We start from the raw sequence: 19,114 nt of genomic DNA on the forward strand, positions 1-19,114 counted from the left end.
TTACATAAATCTTAAATATTTTTATTAGACAAGTACATCATTGTATGACATTGTATGTTTTCGTTATAGCATTTTCTCATTTTTTTTCTTCTTGAAAAAAAGAATCACTATTTGTTTTTTGTTCTTTTTGTTATTAATTAAAAAACAAGAAAAATAATTTTGAAAAGTGGTTTATTATAAATTGAGGAGCAGAAATAATAAGAATTGGCTATTCAGTGTGAAGTTCAGAGATATAAGGGTTGGGCAAGATATATATATAAAAATATTATTGCACTTTACAGGTAAATTATTGTAGTTATAAGGCAAGCCTAACTTTTTCGAATAGTAGAATAGGCCATTTTTGAGATGAATGTGTGATGTCATCTAAGTATTTGTGAGTGAATGACTACTTTATTAAAGTAGATCCCCCAACAATTTTGTTAGCTTTTAAGGTTAAGATGTGTCTTTTTCTGATATCATAGATGTAAACATTATCTCTACTGGTGGCTTTCTATATACTTTCAGGGAAAGTGCAGGAGCATTTGTGATAACTCCTACAACAGAAACTAATGAAAAGATAGGGTGTGCTATCTATTTTGTCTGCCATATACCAAATCATTGTCGGAAACCACAATCCAGAGATATTTTGCACTGCAGACTTTAGACTCCTGGATGCCAAGGAATGCATGGATAGTGAACCTAAAGTAGATTAAAGAATTATAATGGCTTTTATTTTATTATTAAAATTATTATTTATGACATGAGTCCTGGCATAACAAGCCAAAATGTGCACAAGCAGCATACGCTCATATACATTCTATTTGCAGGCAACCAGTTCCTCTCTATAGAGCAAAAACAGGCTACATTGAAAACTCACACTTAACCCATTAAGTGTGAACTTTCCATTAAAACAGGATTTATAATCTAAACTTGCCTTTCAGTCCTGCCTTGTTTAGAAGCAATTTACCATGTTTTCAGTCTTATGAATTATGAGTAAATTCAGCTTCCTAGCTTGCTTTACAATTCACACAAGCTCACAAAAGTGAGTGCATGCTGCGTGTATATATTCTAGTTTAATAAACTGACATTTCATTATCGTTATCCTGAGATGATGTTGCAAGGAATGTTCATATCTTCTCATCAGATTTTTCAGAACGGTTGCTATCTTCTTGGGAAGTTGACATAAATGTTATCTATACTTAACCATCTGCTAATAATATAATGAATATATGTTAAGAGCACTTGGGTAGAGGTTTCACAAAGAGAAAAAAGTAGCTACTAGCTTCCTCAAAGCACTGGAACTAACTAACTAACTTAGTTGGAGCCGTGGCTTTAAAGAGTCAAAGAGAGCAAAATCTTCTAAGTGATGAAACTGATCACTCTAAATCATATTTGCCTGTTATTTATTTCCCTTATATCCTAATGATTGCCAATTTATAATTCACTTCCTCCTTCGACTGTAATTTTTCACTTCTTTTAATTCCTTCTCCATGAGGTGGGATTCAGCAGCTGTCTCGGAGAGCTGAAAGTGGAAGACATAAATGGTAATGAAAATATATAGGTACATACTAATGCTGCAGCCATAGTTCTCTCTAAGCTGAGCAGTGAGCAATCGCTCACTTAAAAATCATCATCAACTCAGAGTTTTCCAAACCTGCCCAGAAGCCGAGAGGGAAAGAGTGAGAGGGAAGGAGAGAGAGAGGAAGAGAAGAAGAGAAACAGATAGAAAAAAGAGAGGAAGGAAAAGAGAAAGAAAAAGAATGGGAGTAAGGAAGAGAGAAAGAAAATCAAAATCTAGTTTAAAACTAGATCAACTATTTAAGTGGCATTTTGATATTGATAGAGTTGCCCTATTATGAGCTCACTGTTATAGACACACAGTACAGTATTTTATTTTGAAATTCTCTGCGGCAAAACAGGGTGGGTTTTTTATTTATTTGTTTGTTTGTTTGTTTATTTATTATTTCTGTGCCGCCTAGTCCCGAGGACTGCCGCTCAGACACTATACTTTTCCGCCCCCCCCCCCCCCAAAAAAAAAAATTAGAGGGAACACTGGCTGCAGCAAACCAGAAGTATTTTTATTTTGGTTTTATTCTAAAGCAAAATTATTCCAAAGATTCAGTTACATGAGCAATGGTGTGTTTGGGATAAAATTAATTCTTTAAAAATAAGCTGGCAATGCATTACGTATATGGAATTCTCTTCTACATTCTCAAAATACATTTTCAGACATTGAATAAAAGATCTGAATACTGCTGTTTCTACCAACTAGTAAGAACTGTTATTTTGAAGTCCCATCTGCAAATCAGGGTCATATTGTGGGACCTAGAATACGGGTGATCTCTGTAGCTATGTTTTCCCTGGAAGTCCATATGATCCTGACTCTGCTGTACTTTTTTTTTAAGTACACATTTTTAAGGCTGGGTTTTTCAATAAGCTTTGGGCTAGTCTGGATCATGATCTGATCTTTTTTTAAATTGTTCTTTGTTATTGGGTCCCGTTTTGTTCTTGGTGTGTAGCTGTATATAATTTATTTTCATTGTTTTTATCCCTTATATTTAAGCTATCTAGAGTTGTTTTGTGGTTGAGATGGCATATACAGTGTTCCCTCGATTTTCACGGGGGATGCGTTCCGAGACCGAATTTCCGCAAAGTACAGATGCGGAAGTAAATAAACTATTTTTGGATATGAATAGTGTCACAAGCCTTCCCTTAACACTTTAAACCCCTAAACTGCAATTTCTCATTCCCTTAGCAACCATTTAGATTACAGTGATCCCCCGCTCTTTGCGAGGGTTCCGTTCCAGGACCCCCCGCAAAGAGCGGGTTTTCGCGAAGTAGCGCTGCGGAAGTAAAAACACCCTCTGCGCATGTGCAGAGGGTGTTTTTACTTCCGCAGCGCTAGCGAGGAGCCTAAGATTGGGGGCGGCGCGGGTGTTTTAAAACATCCCCGCCGACATGAGGGGCTCGCTAGCACACCCCCAAACCCGGGTTGGGGGTTCGGGGGTGTGCTAGCGAGCCTCCCATGTCGGCGGGGATGTTTTAAAACACCCGCGCGACTTTCCAATGAGTCCCGAAGACAAACGCGTTGTCTTCGGGACTCATTGGAAAGTCGCGCGGGTGTTTTAAAACATCCCCGCCGACATGAGGGGCTCGCTAGCACACCCCCAAACCCGGGTTGGGGGTTCGGGGGTGTGCTAGCGAGCCTCCCATGTCGGCGGGGATGTTTTAAAACACCCGCGCGACTTTCCAATGAGTCCCGAAGACAAACGCGTTGTCTTCGGGACTCATTGGAAAGTCGCGCGGGTGTTTTAAAACATCCCCGCCGACATGAGGGGCTCGCTAGCACACCCCCAAACCCGGGTTGGGGGTTCGGGGGTGTGCTAGCGAGCCTCCCATGTCGGCGGGGATGTTTTAAAACACCCGCGCGACTTTCCAATGAGTCCCGAAGACAAACGCGTTGTCTTCGGGACTCATTGGAAAGTCGCGCGGGTGTTTTAAAACATCCCCGCCGACATGAGGGGCTCGCTAGCACACCCCCAAACCCGGGTTGGGGGTTCGGGGGTGTGCTAGCGAGCCTCCCATGTCGGCGGGGATGTTTTAAAACACCCGCGCGACTTTCCAATGAGTCCCGAAGACAAACGCGTTGTCTTCGGGACTCATTGGAAAGTCGCGCGGGTGTTTTAAAACATCCCCGCCGACATGGGAGGCTCGCTAGCACACCCCCGAGCCCCCAACCCGGGTTTGGGGGGTGGTAGGAAGCTCCCATTGTTGGCGGAGACCTTTTAAAACACTCGCGCGGCTTCCAAACCGAGTCCTGGAAGCCGCGCGAGTGTTTTAAAAGGTCTCCGCCAACAATGGGAGCTTCCTACCACCCCCCAAACCCGGGTTGGGGGCTCGGGGGGGGTGCTACGAAGCTCCCATTGTTGGCGGAGACCTTTTAAAACACTCGCGCGGCTTCCAAACCGAGTCCTGGAAGCCGCGCGAGTGTTTTAAAAGGTCTCCGCCAACAATGGGAGCTTCCTACCACCCCCCAAACCCGGGTTGGGGGCTCGGGGGGGGTGCTACGAAGCTCCCATTGTTGGCGGAGACCTTTTAAAACACTCGCGCGGCTTCCAAACCGAGTCCTGGAAGCCGCGCGAGTGTTTTAAAAGGTCTCCGCCAACAATGGGAGCTTCCTACCACCCCCCAAACCCGGGTTGGGGGCTCGGGGGGGGGTGCTACGAAGCTCCCATTGTTGGCGGAGACCTTTTAAAACACTCGCGCGGCTTCCAAACCGAGTCCTGGAAGCCGCGCGAGTGTTTTAAAAGGTCTCCGCCAACAATGGGAGCTTCCTACCACCCCTCAAACCCGGGTTGGGGGCTCGGGGGGGGGTGCTACGAAGCTCCCATTGTTGGCGGAGACCTTTTAAAACACTCGCGCGGCTTCCAAACCGAGTCCTGGAAGCCGCGCGAGTGTTTTAAAAGGTCTCCGCCAACAATGGGAGCTTCCTACCACCCAGCTGAGTCGGGGAGCGAGTTCGCTCCCGGACTCAGCACGAAAGCCCCGAGTGACAGCGCCAAGGAACGGGCCTGTCCACGCTGTCTCTCGGCGCTTTCCAGCTGAGTCGGGGAGCGAGTTCGCTCCCGGACTCAGCTGGAAAGCGCCGAGAGACAGCGTGGACAGGCCCGTGCGGCGAGAATGAACGGCGTGGGCGGGCGAAGGGCGGGCGGCAGCGAGGAGTTTGCGTGGGCGGTGGGGAAACTCCTCGCTGACGCCAGCAAGAGGGGGAAGACCCAGGGAAGCCGCTGCCATCTACGCATGCGTGCCCGGCACGCATGCGTAGATGGTATTTTTGACTTCCGGGTTGAAAAATAGCGAAGTACCCTATTCGCAATGGTTGGGGACGCAATAAACGGGGGATCACTGTATTACTCACCATGTTTATTTATTAAAGTTTATTAAAAAATGTTTTATTAAAGGCGGACGAAAGTTTGGCGATGACATATGACGTCATCGGGCGGGAAAAACCCGCAAAGTATTTTTTAATTAATATTTTTGAAAAACTGTGGTATAGCCGTTTCACGAAGTTCGAACCCGCGAAAATCGAGGGACCACTGTATATTGAACAAAACAAGTAAACGTATTTGAAATTTATATGGGAAAAACTCATTTCATTTCTCCCTCAGAAAAAGCCTGTTGCCTGTAGGCATTTTAATTTTCTAAATTTATGATTGCATAATGAGGTCTAGCGTATTTTGGATTAACGAATGTCAGGTTTTGTTCACTGGGAAATTCTCCTTATGGGCTATCCTGTGTTGTGGCCAAAAGCTGGCTCATCTAAAGCAATAAATTCACTTTGAACATGCAACATAACATTTTTAAGCATGAAAAAAACAGTATAAACTAAGCTCCCAACAAAGCATTCAGATTGCTGACAGCCTTGGGATAAAGCAGAACCACAGAATATTATCTTTGGCCACTACACCTGGAATTGGCATAGAAGCCACTCGGAAGGTATGGAATGCAATAGGACATTCAAATCATGCTCATTTGAATTTGCAAATTGTGCTAAGGAATCATTAAAAAACAAAATCACTCCTGAAATGTGCTAAAAAGAGAGGTGACACATTGACCTTACCATATCCAACAAAAGATCCACTTTCAGCCGAAGAAGATAGTTCTCTTCTTCCAGTTGCTCATTCCGTTTGCAAATACGCTGTGTCTCCCTGCGGTCCCCAGTGCTTTCAAATGATTCTGGAATTACATATCCCACAATTAAATTAATTTGTCTTGCTCTAGGCCAGTGACTTTCAACCTTTTTTGAGCCACAGCACATTTTTTACATTTACAAAATCCTAGGGCACACCACCACCCAAAATTACACAAAATGACACTCTAACACAGTACATATTACACATATAGTTAATAATATAGTTTCTAAATGTATTTATACTCACTTAGTGTGAAACCTGGGCATGTTTCAATGAACACAAAAGGGATATCCTGGCAGGAATGGTAGTTTGGGGACCCATGTTTAATTTCCCCACGGCACACCTGACCATGTCTCAGGGCACACTAGTGTGCCACGGCACACTGGTTGAAAAACACTGCTCTAGGTATTTCATGGAAAATGAGAGCCAGAACCCCATCAAAAACCAGTCACATTAGCTTTACTAAAATAGGCAAAATAAGTCAGAAAAACAACAAAAATCCGATAGAAAATAACATTTTTGGGGTAGGGTTATTGTTAAAGCAAAATAAATAAAAATCTATCTATCTATCTATCTATCTATCTATCTATCTATCTATCTATCATCTATCTATCTATCTATCTATCTATCTATCTATCTAATATATCATCCATCCTTCCATCCATCCATCTATTTATCAATCTATATCTATCTATCTATCTATCTATCTATCTATCTATCTATCTATCTATCTATCTATCTATCTATCTATCTGACTTCTATGCTGCCCAATCCTGAACGACTCAGGGTGGCTTACAACAATATAACAATACCATTAACAAAGATATTGTAAACAATACATGACTTAGGTCTGGCCTAGTATAAAACTGAGGGCATAGGTGGCTGGAGAATTCTGGGAGTTGAAGTCCACAAGTTGCCCCAAGCCTTAAAGTTGCCCCAAGTCTCAAAGTTGCCTCTGATCTATCTCAACATGTGATTTAGCAAGAATACCAAATCAAATAAAACTACAGTATGAGTACCATAAATAAATAAATAAATGCAGGGCGGTTATGGAGTTTCCAAAATGAGGTCATGTGGCCACAGAACTGCAGATGCTGAAACTTTGAAATGGGTTTGCAGTACTTTTTGGGGGACGTGTTACAACTTTGAATGGTTGCTAAACAACCATTGGCAAGTCAAGGACTGTCTGTAGAGCTATCTCTCTGATATTCTGCAGAATACTGCAGTCGCTAAGATAATTGCTCTTTCTCTCTTACCAGGTATCCATTGGCCATTCTCAAACCTCATACTCTGTCCTGTAAGTGTCATAACAGGGGTTCCATATTCTAAGCCCAGCTCAATTTCACGGGTAGATCTGTCCAGCTGTAAAACAGAAAAATCACTTCAGTATTTTCCCAATATTTTATTTTCCTTAATTTCTATTTATTTTCTTAACATTAGGCAAACCTGTACAAAACATGCCAAATCTATTTATTCTAGGGCAGTGATGGCGAACCTATGGCACGGGTCCCAGAGGTGGCACGCGGAGCTATATCTGCTGGCATGCGAGTCGTTGCCCTAGTTCAGCTCTAAGGTGAATGTGTGTGCTGGCCAGCTGATTTTGGGCTCACAGAGAGGCTCTGGGAGGGAGTTTTTGGCAACCGATTAGGTCCCACAGAGTTGGCCTTCTCCGGGTCCTGTCGACGAAACAATGTCGTCTGGCGTGACCCAGGGGAAGAGCCTTCTCTGTGGCGGCCCCGACCCTCTGGAACCAGCTTCCCCCCCGGAGATCAGGACTTCCCCCACCCTCCTTGCCTTTCGCAAACTCCTTAAAACCCACCTCTGCCCTCAGGCATGGGGAAATTGATTCCCCGGGACCACTCTGTTTTATGCATGGTTTGTTTAGGATGTATGACTGTTTTATATTAAGGGTTTTAAATTGTTTTTAACTATTGGATTTGTACTGTGTTCTATTGTTGTGAGCCACTCCGAGTCTCTGAAGACAGGTGGAATACAAATCTAATAAATAATAATAATAATAATAATAATAATAATAATAATAATAATAATCATCATCATCTTCTTCCATTTCTTCTGGAACTTACTGAATGGAGGTTGGAAAGCGAGGCTGATTTTCTAGGCGGCGTTTTCTTTGGACTGAATGTGTTTCCAAAAAGTGGCATTTTTCTAAATTCCTCTTATCTTTCTGTGGGGGTGGGCAGGCTGGAATTACATAAAGATGATTATTTCATTGACAAATGCATGGATCAATCACTGCTCACCTTAATTAGACAATAAATTTATTTATTTTACTGTATTTGTCAAGCAAGTATAGAGTTATAGCTTTATTAACATAACAAAGTATAAAGAAGTGATAAAAAGGATAAAATAGGACAGAAGGACAGGGACGGTAGGCTCAATAGTGTGCTTATGCACGCCTCTTACAGACCTCTTAGAAAAGGGGAGAGGTCAACAGTAGATAATTTAAGGTTGAAGGTTTTGGGGTTGGGGAAGAAACAAGTCAGGTAGTGAGTTCCAGGCATTGATCACTCTGTTGCTGAAGTCATATTTTCTGCAATCATGTTTGGAGCGATTTACATTTAGTTTGTATCTATTGCGTGCTCTTGTGTTGTTGCTGTTGAAGGTGAAGTAGTCACTAACAGGAAGGACGTTATTCCCAGCTACCATTGCCCCTATAGTAGCCTACATCTATAGAAGGTACCAGGTTCGACCAAAGAGCAACCACAAACACTGCTTTTAATCACATGCAACATGTGAGTATATGTGCAATAGGGGCTGAATTTCATCGCTGAGTACCGACCGTCCTCAAGGTAGCAATTTTAATGCATCTCAAGGGAAGGACCCAATCTCTGCTCCAAGCAATACCCCACTGGAGGATTTATTTTTTGCAAAATCCGATATTCCAAATCTCCTGTGCTTAGAAAGGCAGAATCCACCCCATTTAAGAGCCCCATGAAAAAGAACGGTATTTTCTTGAAGCCGCCCCGCAAAAAAAAATCTCATACCTAGCACTTCTGACCAAATTTAGGCAACTTCCACACCATGATCACGACAACATTTACAACGCTCCCAACCTTCGAAGCCAATCTGCGCAGGCGTAGCTTTAACCGATGTTTGAAGCTTTGCAAGCCGCGGTAGCCCGGGGACGGTCCGGCAAGGATGACTGGCGCGGCAGGCAGTACCATATCAGGGGAAGGGGTATTATTTTTCATTGCACAATTGCGAAAATAAGCTTGGGTGTGCCCTCACGCAAACGAAATCTATATAAAGGAAGAACGCGTGACGGGATCTCTTCGCAACAGAAGGAGGGAATATGAGTAGAAGGCTTTTCGAAGTTATAACCTGTGTCAGAAGATATAGCTCCCCCCTCCTCGTGTGATGGTAACGACCCAAGTGACTGTGAAAGGAGGCGTGAACAACAGCGGCGGCTATAGAGTCATACCATCGTGGTAATCTGGGGGGGGGAAGAAAGAAAAAATAATTTTGGTAGGTTTTTTTAATGCTGTCGTTCGGAAAACGGGTTATCAAATAAATCATTCCCGGCGTGTTACATTTTTCAGTAACAGCGAAGAACTGCTAGGTTTTCCTTCGGTCTGGTATAAAGGTAGATGAAGGGAATGGTTTCTTCCGATTGTTGCCGTGGCAACAGAAGGACGCCAAGCGAAGGAGCGAAGTTACACTCTTCCGGGAGAGGGCGGTCGGTGGCCAGATTCTAGCCTTGGTCGCTGTCGTGAAAGTGAGCATTTTATTCGCACAACAGCCGTCCCCAAACTTAACAATGGCTGGGAGTTCTGGGTGTAATGTGCTGTTCCTGAGCGGACAATGCTCACACAAGTTGTAGTTCCCATGTAATGTCTCAGCCCGTCCAGTTTCCTCTTGGACAAATCGAGGCAGGAAAAGGATCGCGATCCTTTGTTCCACGGTAGAATTTCTGGTATTGTTAGGCAGATAATAATAATAATAATAATAATAATAATAATAATAATAATAATAATAATAATAATAATAATAATAATAATAATATCGGTCGGGATCTACTTTCCAATAACTCAGATCCATTATTCTGGATCCTACAGGTCCAAAACAGTACAGAATACTTCTTCATTATCTTCTATGTGACCTCCTTTTTTATTTACCATACCCTAATGTAAGGCAGTTGACTTCCTTTCCACTGTGATTTATATAATCATGTAACTATATATTTCCCCTATTTTCCTATATAAACGTGTTAAATAAATAAATTCAGCTTGGAAACGGAAACCAATATAGCTAAATCAGCAGTGAAATCTACTTACCTTCCCTACCAGTTTGGAAGCGCACATGCCATCATCGTGCACGCTTTTTAAATTTTTAAATTTTTTAAATTTGTCAAACATGTATAGGAAAGTAATAGTTTGTACAAACATAACATAAGTAAAAAGTAGATAAAACATAAGTAAAAAAGATAAAAGAGGACAATAGGACAGTAGGACGGGTGCACTTATGCACACCCCTTACAGATCTCTTAGAAACGGGGAAAGGTCAACTGTAGACAATCTAAGGTTTTGGGGTTTGGGGAAGAAGCCACAGAGTCAGGTAGTGCATTCCAAGCATTGATCACTCTATTGCTCAAGTCGTATTTTCTGCAATCGAGTTTGGAACAGTTTACATTTAGCTTGAATCTATTATGTGCTCGTGTATTGCTGCAGCTGAAGGTGAAGTAGTCATTAACAGGAAGGACATTTTGGTTTTATGAACTACATTTAGATCAGATCGGAAGCAAGGTAGTTGTAAATTGTCTAATCCCAGTATTTCAAGTCTAAAATAAATGAATAAAAGTGTGTTTCAAATGAAACTATACTTTCCTTCCCTTTTTAAAATGTTTTCTGCAGGATGGATTTAATACATACCAAAGCATTTTTAAGCCCCCTGAGTGGGTTCTTGATTTTGCCGCCCTCAATCCAGGAAGACAGAAGGAAAAACATAAGCTGCAAATTAGATGACCTTCCACGCTGTATCCTTTTTTATCATTAACTACAAATAACATGAAATTTGAATGAAAATGTTTATCTACATACATATGTATATTTCCATTTAGAAGAAAGATGTGTTTGTGATACAAATTGTTATTGGACCAAGTCCTCTCAATTTATTTTAAAAGAGACTTGAATTGGATCAATGAGTTAAGTGTTTCTTATGAAAAATACAAATAATTGCAACCAAACAAACTAGATTCTGTTTGAATTATGATAAAATATTGATATATAACCGGGTGCCTTAACTACTACACTATAACCTGGCTGGCTCATCAAATAAAATAATGCCTATCATATTTGAAAGCAATATTAAACTAAAGGAAAAAGAGATAGAAATAACAGCAATGTTTGTATACTATCTTTCTAGACTTTTGGAAAAACCCTTGACAAAATTGTTAGTGTACGTCATTGGCAATGTACAAACTGTGAATAAAAAAATATCTGAGTTAGAATTGGGACTGAGAAGATATGACAGTAGTGATATGGTAAGTAAAGATATATTGCAGCATTTTTAACATGCAGAATTCCAGAATGTTTTTTCAGATCTAATTTTAAACAATTTAGAAATTGTCAAATACAGTACCTTGCTTAGCCTTTCTGATGACAAGCTGAAAATCAATGCAGGTTTTCTCCCCTAAATATAAATCGACTTATATAGCTGAGTAGGTACAGAAAATAAAAAGCACATACCAAGCTGATGCAGCTACATGAACAGTTTAAATAAGAAAAGCTTTTCAGCTTGAAATTACTTATATACAAATGTATGTATTATAAGAACACAAAAATAATTATCAGTCTTTGGGGAAGAGTATTATTGATTATTTATTATATTGCTATTCTTCACACCATAGTTAAATCATTCTTCTTCCAAATGAATGAATTATTTATCAGGTTGAACATTGTTAGCAATACTAGAGATTTAGATTTATATGAAAATTTATAGACCAACTGAAAATGAAGAACATAACTCTAGGAAAGGTAAGCATTTTAAATTCCATTACTTTTCAGGGAGGTGATACTAACTCTTCAGATAAATGGGAATTGCAGAATAAAGAATATGTTATTTTACAGTCCTCCACAAATAAGATACATTTCAGAGCTTTTAAAGAAAATTGTACCAGTTTATCTTTTTCTTATCACTGAAGGTGATTGAGGATATGATGCAGAAGAAATATGCAGGGCCGAAGGGTGCTAGGAAAGGAAAACGTCTAAGTAGCAGGGTGAAAGGTAAGCATAATGATAATAATAAATCAGTGCTCTAATTTCAAACATAAGGTTTGATTACATCATATTTAAAAATATCTTTTAGTCATTGTTAAAATATCTTTTAGTCATCTTTTAGTCATTGTTAGCCAAACCACTCTTCTAATAACCATAGTTAAGAATCCAGAATATTTGAGGAAACTGTAGTTAGATGTGTTCTTTTACTGTTTCTATCTGCTCAACATACATCTTCAAAATTTCCTAACTTCACTCCTGGAGCATGAGTATGATTGGGGATGAGGACATAGCAATGGTTCTAATTTTGGCTTGTCAGAGGATTAAGAATCAGGGCTAATACCAAATTACAATAGCTGTATTTTGCGTATTTTTGCATGACAAAGCAAAAATGATTGATGTGGAATAAGTCTATGTTTCTGGATAATTATATTCCAATTATATTTGCATACTAAGTGAGTTTCTACTCAGGTACTCAATAGGAGTGTTCTTTTCCTTCCATTGCAGAGATGGATAAGGCATGGACAAAGAGATATGGAAGGCTTAGTTCGGATGCAGGTATTTTAAGAAATCAGAAAAAAATGGCTCAGAGAAAGGTATGATACTGAGTTCCAAATCAAAAGTCACTGTTTCCTATAAGTATATAGTTATTTAGAAGCTATATTATTCTTAAGAAATACAAATTTTATTGTGAGATATATGCTATGAAGAAATCATGCAGGATAGAGATCTTTATACACTGCTCAAAAAAAATAAAAGGAACACTTAAATAACACAATATAACTCCAAGTAAATCAAACTTCTGTGAAATCAAACTGTCCACTTAGGAAACAACACTGATTGACAGCCAATTTCACATGCTGTTGTGCAGATTCAACTTTGTACAGAACAAAGTATTCAATGAGAATATTTCATTCATTCAGATCTAGGATGTGTTACTTTGAGTGTTCCCTTTATTTATTTTTTTGAGTAATATATTTAGTGACTGTTAAACTACAGTTTGTAACCTATGGCATAAATTATGCTGATATTGCAAAATATTTTATTATGCTTACTTGAAATTCTGGGAACTTCTGTACAATAAAATTAAAGTAGTTATAAAAAACAAGAAACTCTGAAAGTTAAGAAAAAATAAAAGCCTTCTCCATGTATATGCAACATTAAATAACCAACGAACCCTTGGATCATCATTTCAGAGATATTTCTTTACTAGATTCCTCAAACTGAGTTTTACAGCAGAGTTTCTAATGTACTTGGAAATTGCTTAAAATTCAGGGAGATATCCAGAGATGCATTTGCCTTGAAAGTAGGTCATACTGAATTGTATAATACAACCAAATATCAGTAACTGTTTATAATGGTTTCTATTATGTAATAAAACATTTTATTATAATCTTAGAAGATTAGTCAAATTTCGGTTCTATGGGAGTCATGGGCTCCAGATTTTGGAAGGATTTTATAAGTTAGCCCCTATGAGGTACCTTGGTTGAAAATATTTTTTTCCTATGTTTTACACCATTTCAATACTGTATACTTAAAAGTTACAGACAAGAGAGTTTTAGCAGTATACAGACATATTTATATTCCTTCTATATTATTGCCACAACCATTAAAGATTTGGCCTCCCCTCTAGATATTAAATCATTTCCTACTCTTGATTTAGACAATAGTTTTGACAATTTCAAAATATATTTTTTAAATTATTGTTTAAAATGTTGAAATATAAAAGGAGGAAAAGAAATGCGACAGAATAAAGGAAACACTATATATATATAGATAGATTTTAAAAAAAGAAAAAGGCATAGTTAATAGATGCTCCTCTTCCTTCTCATTTGTTTCCTCAACCCTTAATGCAGCAGTGAAATCTACTTACCTTAAGAGGGTGAAAAAGCGTGTGCTTTTTCACTCTCTGCACATGCACAAAAGACTCTCCGAACCACCGATGACCAGTACTACAAGTATGCCCTGCCCTAATGTATAAATATTTATACATAATGTAAAACATTAGTGGTTGTTAATAACTTCTAATTAAGTCATAACACTATTTCATACTACTTTCAAAAAGTTTCTACATTCATTATCTTAATGTAGTCTATAAAACAACCCAGTATCTATACCAACCCCATACTGTAAATAAGAGTGGTGGTTGAAGACCAAATTATGCATGAAATAAAACACCTGGTAGATAATTATTAGACCATGTGGGTATGAATTCTGTTAGAATCGCTGTGTGTGGAGATAATCCTTACCTCCCTGAGAAAATCTCAGAATATTACCTGGGAAAAAAACTTACCTGTCTCCTACCATAGTTGCACTTGCTGCTAAGCCCAGAAAAGTAAGCCCTGGTTGCTACAAATGACAGATTACTTTCATTTATCTACCTGGATCCAACTTTTGTTTCAATTTCACCATAGTGCAGTTCTTCTCAAATAGTGGGGCGGGCCCCCTTGTGGGGGCATAGAACGATGCCGGGGGGCACGTGACCACGGGGAATGTGCTTTATTTGCCGCAAGGATTAGGGCTATTTTGCAACGAACAATAGCACACAGCACAGAGCAGGAGATATGAAATGCAGATAACAAACCCTTAAGAGACACCATGGAAAAATATTTAACAGGGATGAAAAGAAAGAAGGAGAGAGATGGAGATAATGAGACAAACGTAAGTCCTGAAAGCTAAGACGAGGAAATATGATGAAGCGTATGTAGCGCTTGGCTTCACTGTGACTATGGTGGAAGACAAGGAAAGACCGGTAGGTTTACTGGGTCTAAAAATGTTGGCAACAGACAGCATGAAACCAAATAAATTAAGGCGTCACTTAAATACATTATACCCTGATCACATTGCTTAGTTTCTTGAGATTTTTCAGCAAAAATATGCCGAATGCAATCATCCCAGCAGAGAGTTGGGGGCCCCCACAAAGTGTTTATTTCTTCCTAGGGGGAGGGTAACAGAAAATAATTGGGAAACACTGCCATAGCGGGACCTGGAATGACTTTATATGGCTTTGTTTGGTACACTAAAGCTGGTCTTTCCTGCTAAAGCAGTGTTTCTCAACCTTGGCAGTTTGAAGTTGCTGGCTGGAGAATTCTGGGAATTGAAGTCCACACATCTTCAAACTGCCAAGGTTGAGAAACACTGTGCTAAAGGAAGATCTAGCCTTAGTTATGAATCTCATGGTTTGAGATTGGACTATAATATAGTCTGTACAAAAATAAATGACTATACTATTAATTATAATTAATTTAGTAATTCAATAAAACACAGTATTCATCATTATAATAGTGAAAATTGTTATGGAAATAATGTAGACTTTTAGGAAGCTAGAATTTATTGTCATCATGCACCACTTGTATTTGAGGGGGAAAAATTAAAATACTACTCTTTTAATAGTCATATGCATTGTCCATCCTGTATCAAATTCAAATCTCCTAAATATGCTTTTTAAGGAAAATATATACTTAAAACAGCCAATAAATAATATAGTTTGGTCCATAGTCACACTGTGCATAAGCAGATTTAATCTATAAATTCTATAAAGATCAGGAAGCATAAAGTAATATGTCTTGGCTTATTGCTATTATATGGCAATTGTCATTTTACTTAGCCTCTTACAGTGCCTCCTTTAATCAGATCTGAGTCCTGAATCCTGCTTAACAAACCTTAGATCATCACTGCAAGAATAATTAGGACTTAATTTGCTTGGTATAGTGAGTCCCTAGTCTGACTTATTTACTAACACATTGCATTGAACTTAATATACTGTATTCTGAACAATATTGCAACTTGATTGAAAGGTAGCTGACCACACCCATTTCGTTTATTTCCTGAACAGATTGCTTGAGTAGAATGTATTAAATTGTGGGTCTCCTATGTTTCTCATGTATTATTTTTTCCTTTCATCCTTAGATGATCACAGAAAAGAATAAACTTGTAGAGTTGTATCATTACCCAGGATACCGTGAAGGAGAACTCACACCACTGCCCAATGGAATAGAGCTGGATGAAATTTTGGAGAAAGTGATTCGTGCTCAGAGTAAAATTGTAGTTGGAAAGGTAGTTCAGACCTTTGGGTTTATATGGCAATACTCTTATCTTATGTGTAAAAATAGTAGGGACAGATTAATCATATATTTACTTGTTTTAATGTCTATTAGCTCCTGATATTTATAAGTGGCCATAATGCCCATGGTGGTGATTGCGCAGGATTTTTGTTTTTTTCCTTGCTCAGCTTCAAGTGAGTACAGTAGATCTAGTTCAATGGTTCCACAGGGGGGGAATTTGATTTTTAATGGGAGCAATAGAAACCTTGTTGAAACCAAGTTAACAGCCTATTGGGCTTTCCCCTCCTGAGTAGCAGTTCACTTTTTGAATAATAACAATTATAAGTCATGGGGGACATCAGGATTTTAGAGATGCATTGGTGGGACATGGCAAAAAGAAAGTTAGGAACCACTGATCCAGGAGTGAAATCCAGCAGGTTCTGGAGAACCGATAGGGAAATTTTAAGTAGTTCGGAGAACCAGCAAATGCCACCTCTGGCTGGCCCCATAGTGGAGTGGAGAATGGAGATTTTGCAATATTCTACCCCCAGGAATGGGGATTTTGCAATATCCATCCCCTGCCATGCTCACCAAACTACGCCCACCAAGCCACAGAACCAGTAGTAAAAAAATTGGGTTTCACCACCTATTGATCTAGTTCCTTTTCTAATTAAACAGAGTATCTATACCTGTGGTTCCCAACTTTTTTTTGGGCCATGCCCCACCTAAGCATCTCTAAAATCCTGAGGCCTCCCCCCCAATGACATGTAATTCTTCTTATTCAAAAAGTGAACTACTTACATGGAGGAAAACTAACAGGCCATTAACCAGGTTTAAACAAGATTCCAATTGCCCCCATTAAAAATGAAATTGCCCTGCGGGGTGTGGACCCCACATTGGGAACCAGGGATCTAGACGAGGCGACTTGATATGAACAAAAGACTTGTCATCACTCAGTTACACAGGATAAAAGTAGTCTGTGTCCTTCCAGATTTCACTTATTATGATTAAAAATGTTCTTAGTGAAATGTTTGTCATTCATCCAAGACTGCAAATTTCAAGTCAGAAATCAGAATAGAAAATCAAGACTTGAAGGAACAACTTTTGTGATTTATAGATTGAGATGAAACCAGTTTTATAGTTTGAATGGATTCAGTTGAGAGCCTGATCTTAATTACCGGTATTCTTTTCAAGATTTAACAATGCTCACTTATTTAGATTAGCTCATGGTTTGGAGAGCTGAGATTCAAGATAACTTAAACTCCTTGCTATGATTGCTTAATATAGTTCTGATTAGGCCTAAGGTCTAAGGCAGAGGTCTTTAAACTTGGCAACTTTAAGACTTGTGGACTTCAACTCCCAGAATTCTCCAGCCAGCTAGATAATGGAGTAAATATAATTTAATATACCCTGCTCAAAAAATAAAGGGAACACTCAAAGAACACATCCTAGATCTGAATGAATAAAATATTCTCATTGAATACTTTGTTCTGTACAAAGTTGAATGTACTGACAACATGTGAAATTGATTGTCAATCAGTGTTGCTTCCTAAGTAGACAGTTTGATTTCACATAAGTTTGATTTACTTGGAGTTATATTGTGTTGTTTAAGTATTCCCTTTATTTTTTTGAGTAGTATATTATATTCTTTCCATTTAGTTTTGAGAATATTTTGACTAGGCATTCCCAGCTTACCTCCTCCAGAGGTACAAGATAGCTAGTCCCATTATTGTGAAGCAGGGGCCAGTTGCATTTACTGTCATACCAGTGCGATGCAGGCGCATCCTGGCAGTTCGAGAGTTCGCACGCACTTGCGCACACCCACACACACAATTTTGCTTTTGCACATTGTGCCAAAATCTCGCAAAGAAATGCTTGTGCTCATGTGATTTCACCGATTTTTCGCTTCCATGCATGCGCAGAAGCAAAAAAATTCACAGAAATGTCATGCGCGTGAGCATCCCCTCGCGGGATTTTGCTTCTGCACATATGCCGGAAGCAAAAAAGGACCCAAAATTTCAAAAAAAGATGATACCGCCTGACATACTGTCAAAGACGGCACTGGAGTGGTTGAATGCAAATTGCGCACTGCGGGCTGTTATCAGAACGGTGCACCCTAGCTTACCGGTAGGAGCCCATCCCTGTTTGGAAGGGATCATAACAAGAGAGAAGACAGATCTAGCTATGCTGTGACTCTTTTGTTCCTTTACAGACAAAGTGGGCTGTGAAAATGCTGCATAAGTTTTTCGATTCTCCATGCTCCCAAGCTGTTTTGCTGGATAGTTTCTGGTGGCAATTCCTGCACTTGTATCATGTAAGGATAAAAGATGGTTATTGATTAGATTGCTAAATTCCATTTCTCCAGTTTTCCATTTTTGATTCACTATTTTTATATTGTTCTACTTGTTTTAAGATAATGGTATTCCAAATTTAGACCCATTTGTATCTCTGGTATATTCTATATAATTATAAAATTATAATAACTTGTTCAAAAATTTGAAATATTGGCAAGAAAAACTATAACTGTTTGTGGTTTTGCATTAATAGCAGCACAGATAGTCCTCGACTTACAACCGTTCATTTAGGGATTTTCAAGGTTACAACGGCACTGAAAAAGTGACTTATGACCATTTTTCACACTTTTGACTGTTGCTGCATTCCCATGGTCAAATGATCAAAATCTAGAGACTTGGCAATTAATTGGCAGTAGAGTGTCCTAAGGTAATGCGATCACCTTTTGCAACCTCCTGACAAGGGGGAAAGCAATATTCAAATTAAAATCATGTTACTAACTTAACAACTACTGCGATTCACCTAATAACTGTGGCAAGAAGGTCATAAAATGGAGCAAAACTCACTTAATCTGTCTTGCTTAGCAATGGGAAGTTTGGCCTCAATTGTAATTGTAAGTCGTAAGTTGAGGTTACTGACCTTAGTGTCCTTTCCAACTCTCTAATATAAGCAATGATGTTGCTAAAGCCAGTGAAATACCTATTCCTTAAATTCACCATATAGGGCAAAAGTCCCCAAACTTGGCAACTTTAAGACTTCTGAGCTTCGTGGAGAATTCTAGGAGTCAAAGTCCACAAGTCTTAAACTTGCCAAATTTGAAGACCTCTGATATAGGAGTTAACAATTTTGTAGAGAGGAGAGAAAAAGTAATATC

The 19,114-nt window shown here is 39.2% G+C and overlaps 2 protein-coding genes across 5 annotated transcripts in view; one reads left to right on the forward strand and one right to left on the reverse strand.

Moving 5' to 3' along the window:
* On the reverse strand, positions 1–8,824 carry CBY1 (chibby 1, beta catenin antagonist). Its single transcript, XM_070756120.1, has 5 exons — positions 8,678–8,824; positions 7,757–7,874; positions 6,929–7,034; positions 5,600–5,715; positions 1–1,501 (listed from the first exon to the last, which is right to left on the reverse strand). The coding sequence occupies exons 2-5, from the start codon at positions 7,832–7,834 to the stop codon at positions 1,421–1,423; spliced, it is 381 nt and encodes a 126-aa protein (XP_070612221.1). The 5' UTR covers positions 7,835–7,874; positions 8,678–8,824; the 3' UTR covers positions 1–1,420.
* FAM227A (family with sequence similarity 227 member A) overlaps positions 8,384–19,114 on the forward strand; it is a 25,806-nt gene continuing 15,075 nt past the window's right edge. The window contains exons 1-7 of one of the 4 annotated variants that reach the window (XM_070756116.1): positions 8,384–8,425; positions 10,544–10,665; positions 11,087–11,172; positions 11,833–11,914; positions 12,413–12,501; positions 15,815–15,961; positions 18,161–18,262. In XM_070756116.1, coding sequence (XP_070612217.1) covers positions 8,424–8,425; positions 10,544–10,665; positions 11,087–11,172; positions 11,833–11,914; positions 12,413–12,501; positions 15,815–15,961; positions 18,161–18,262 — 630 coding nt within the window. In that variant the 5' untranslated portion in view covers positions 8,384–8,423. Of the gene's footprint in view, positions 8,426–9,329; positions 9,595–10,355; positions 10,436–10,543; positions 10,666–11,086; positions 11,173–11,832; positions 11,915–12,412; positions 12,502–15,814; positions 15,962–18,160; positions 18,263–19,114 lie in introns of those variants that run through there. The other 3 variants (XM_070756117.1, XM_070756115.1, XM_070756119.1) reach the window with 3 other exon arrangements.

This window comes from Erythrolamprus reginae, chromosome 6, assembly GCF_031021105.1.
Source record: "Erythrolamprus reginae isolate rEryReg1 chromosome 6, rEryReg1.hap1, whole genome shotgun sequence".
Taxonomy (NCBI): Eukaryota; Metazoa; Chordata; class Lepidosauria; order Squamata; family Dipsadidae; genus Erythrolamprus; species Erythrolamprus reginae.

Excerpts from the sequence above, each read along its gene's own strand:
- CBY1 (XM_070756120.1), bottom strand. The coding sequence starts at position 7,834 with ATGCCACTTTTTGGAAACACATTCAGTCCAAAGAAAACGCCGCCTAGA. Across the intron at positions 7,035-7,756 it reads CGCTTTCCAACCTCCATTCA|CTGGACAGATCTACCCGTGA; the intron begins GTAAGTTCCAGA and ends TCTGTTTTACAG. Across the intron at positions 5,716-6,928 it reads GAATGGCCAATGGATACCTG|AATCATTTGAAAGCACTGGG; the intron begins GTAAGAGAGAAA and ends ATGTAATTCCAG.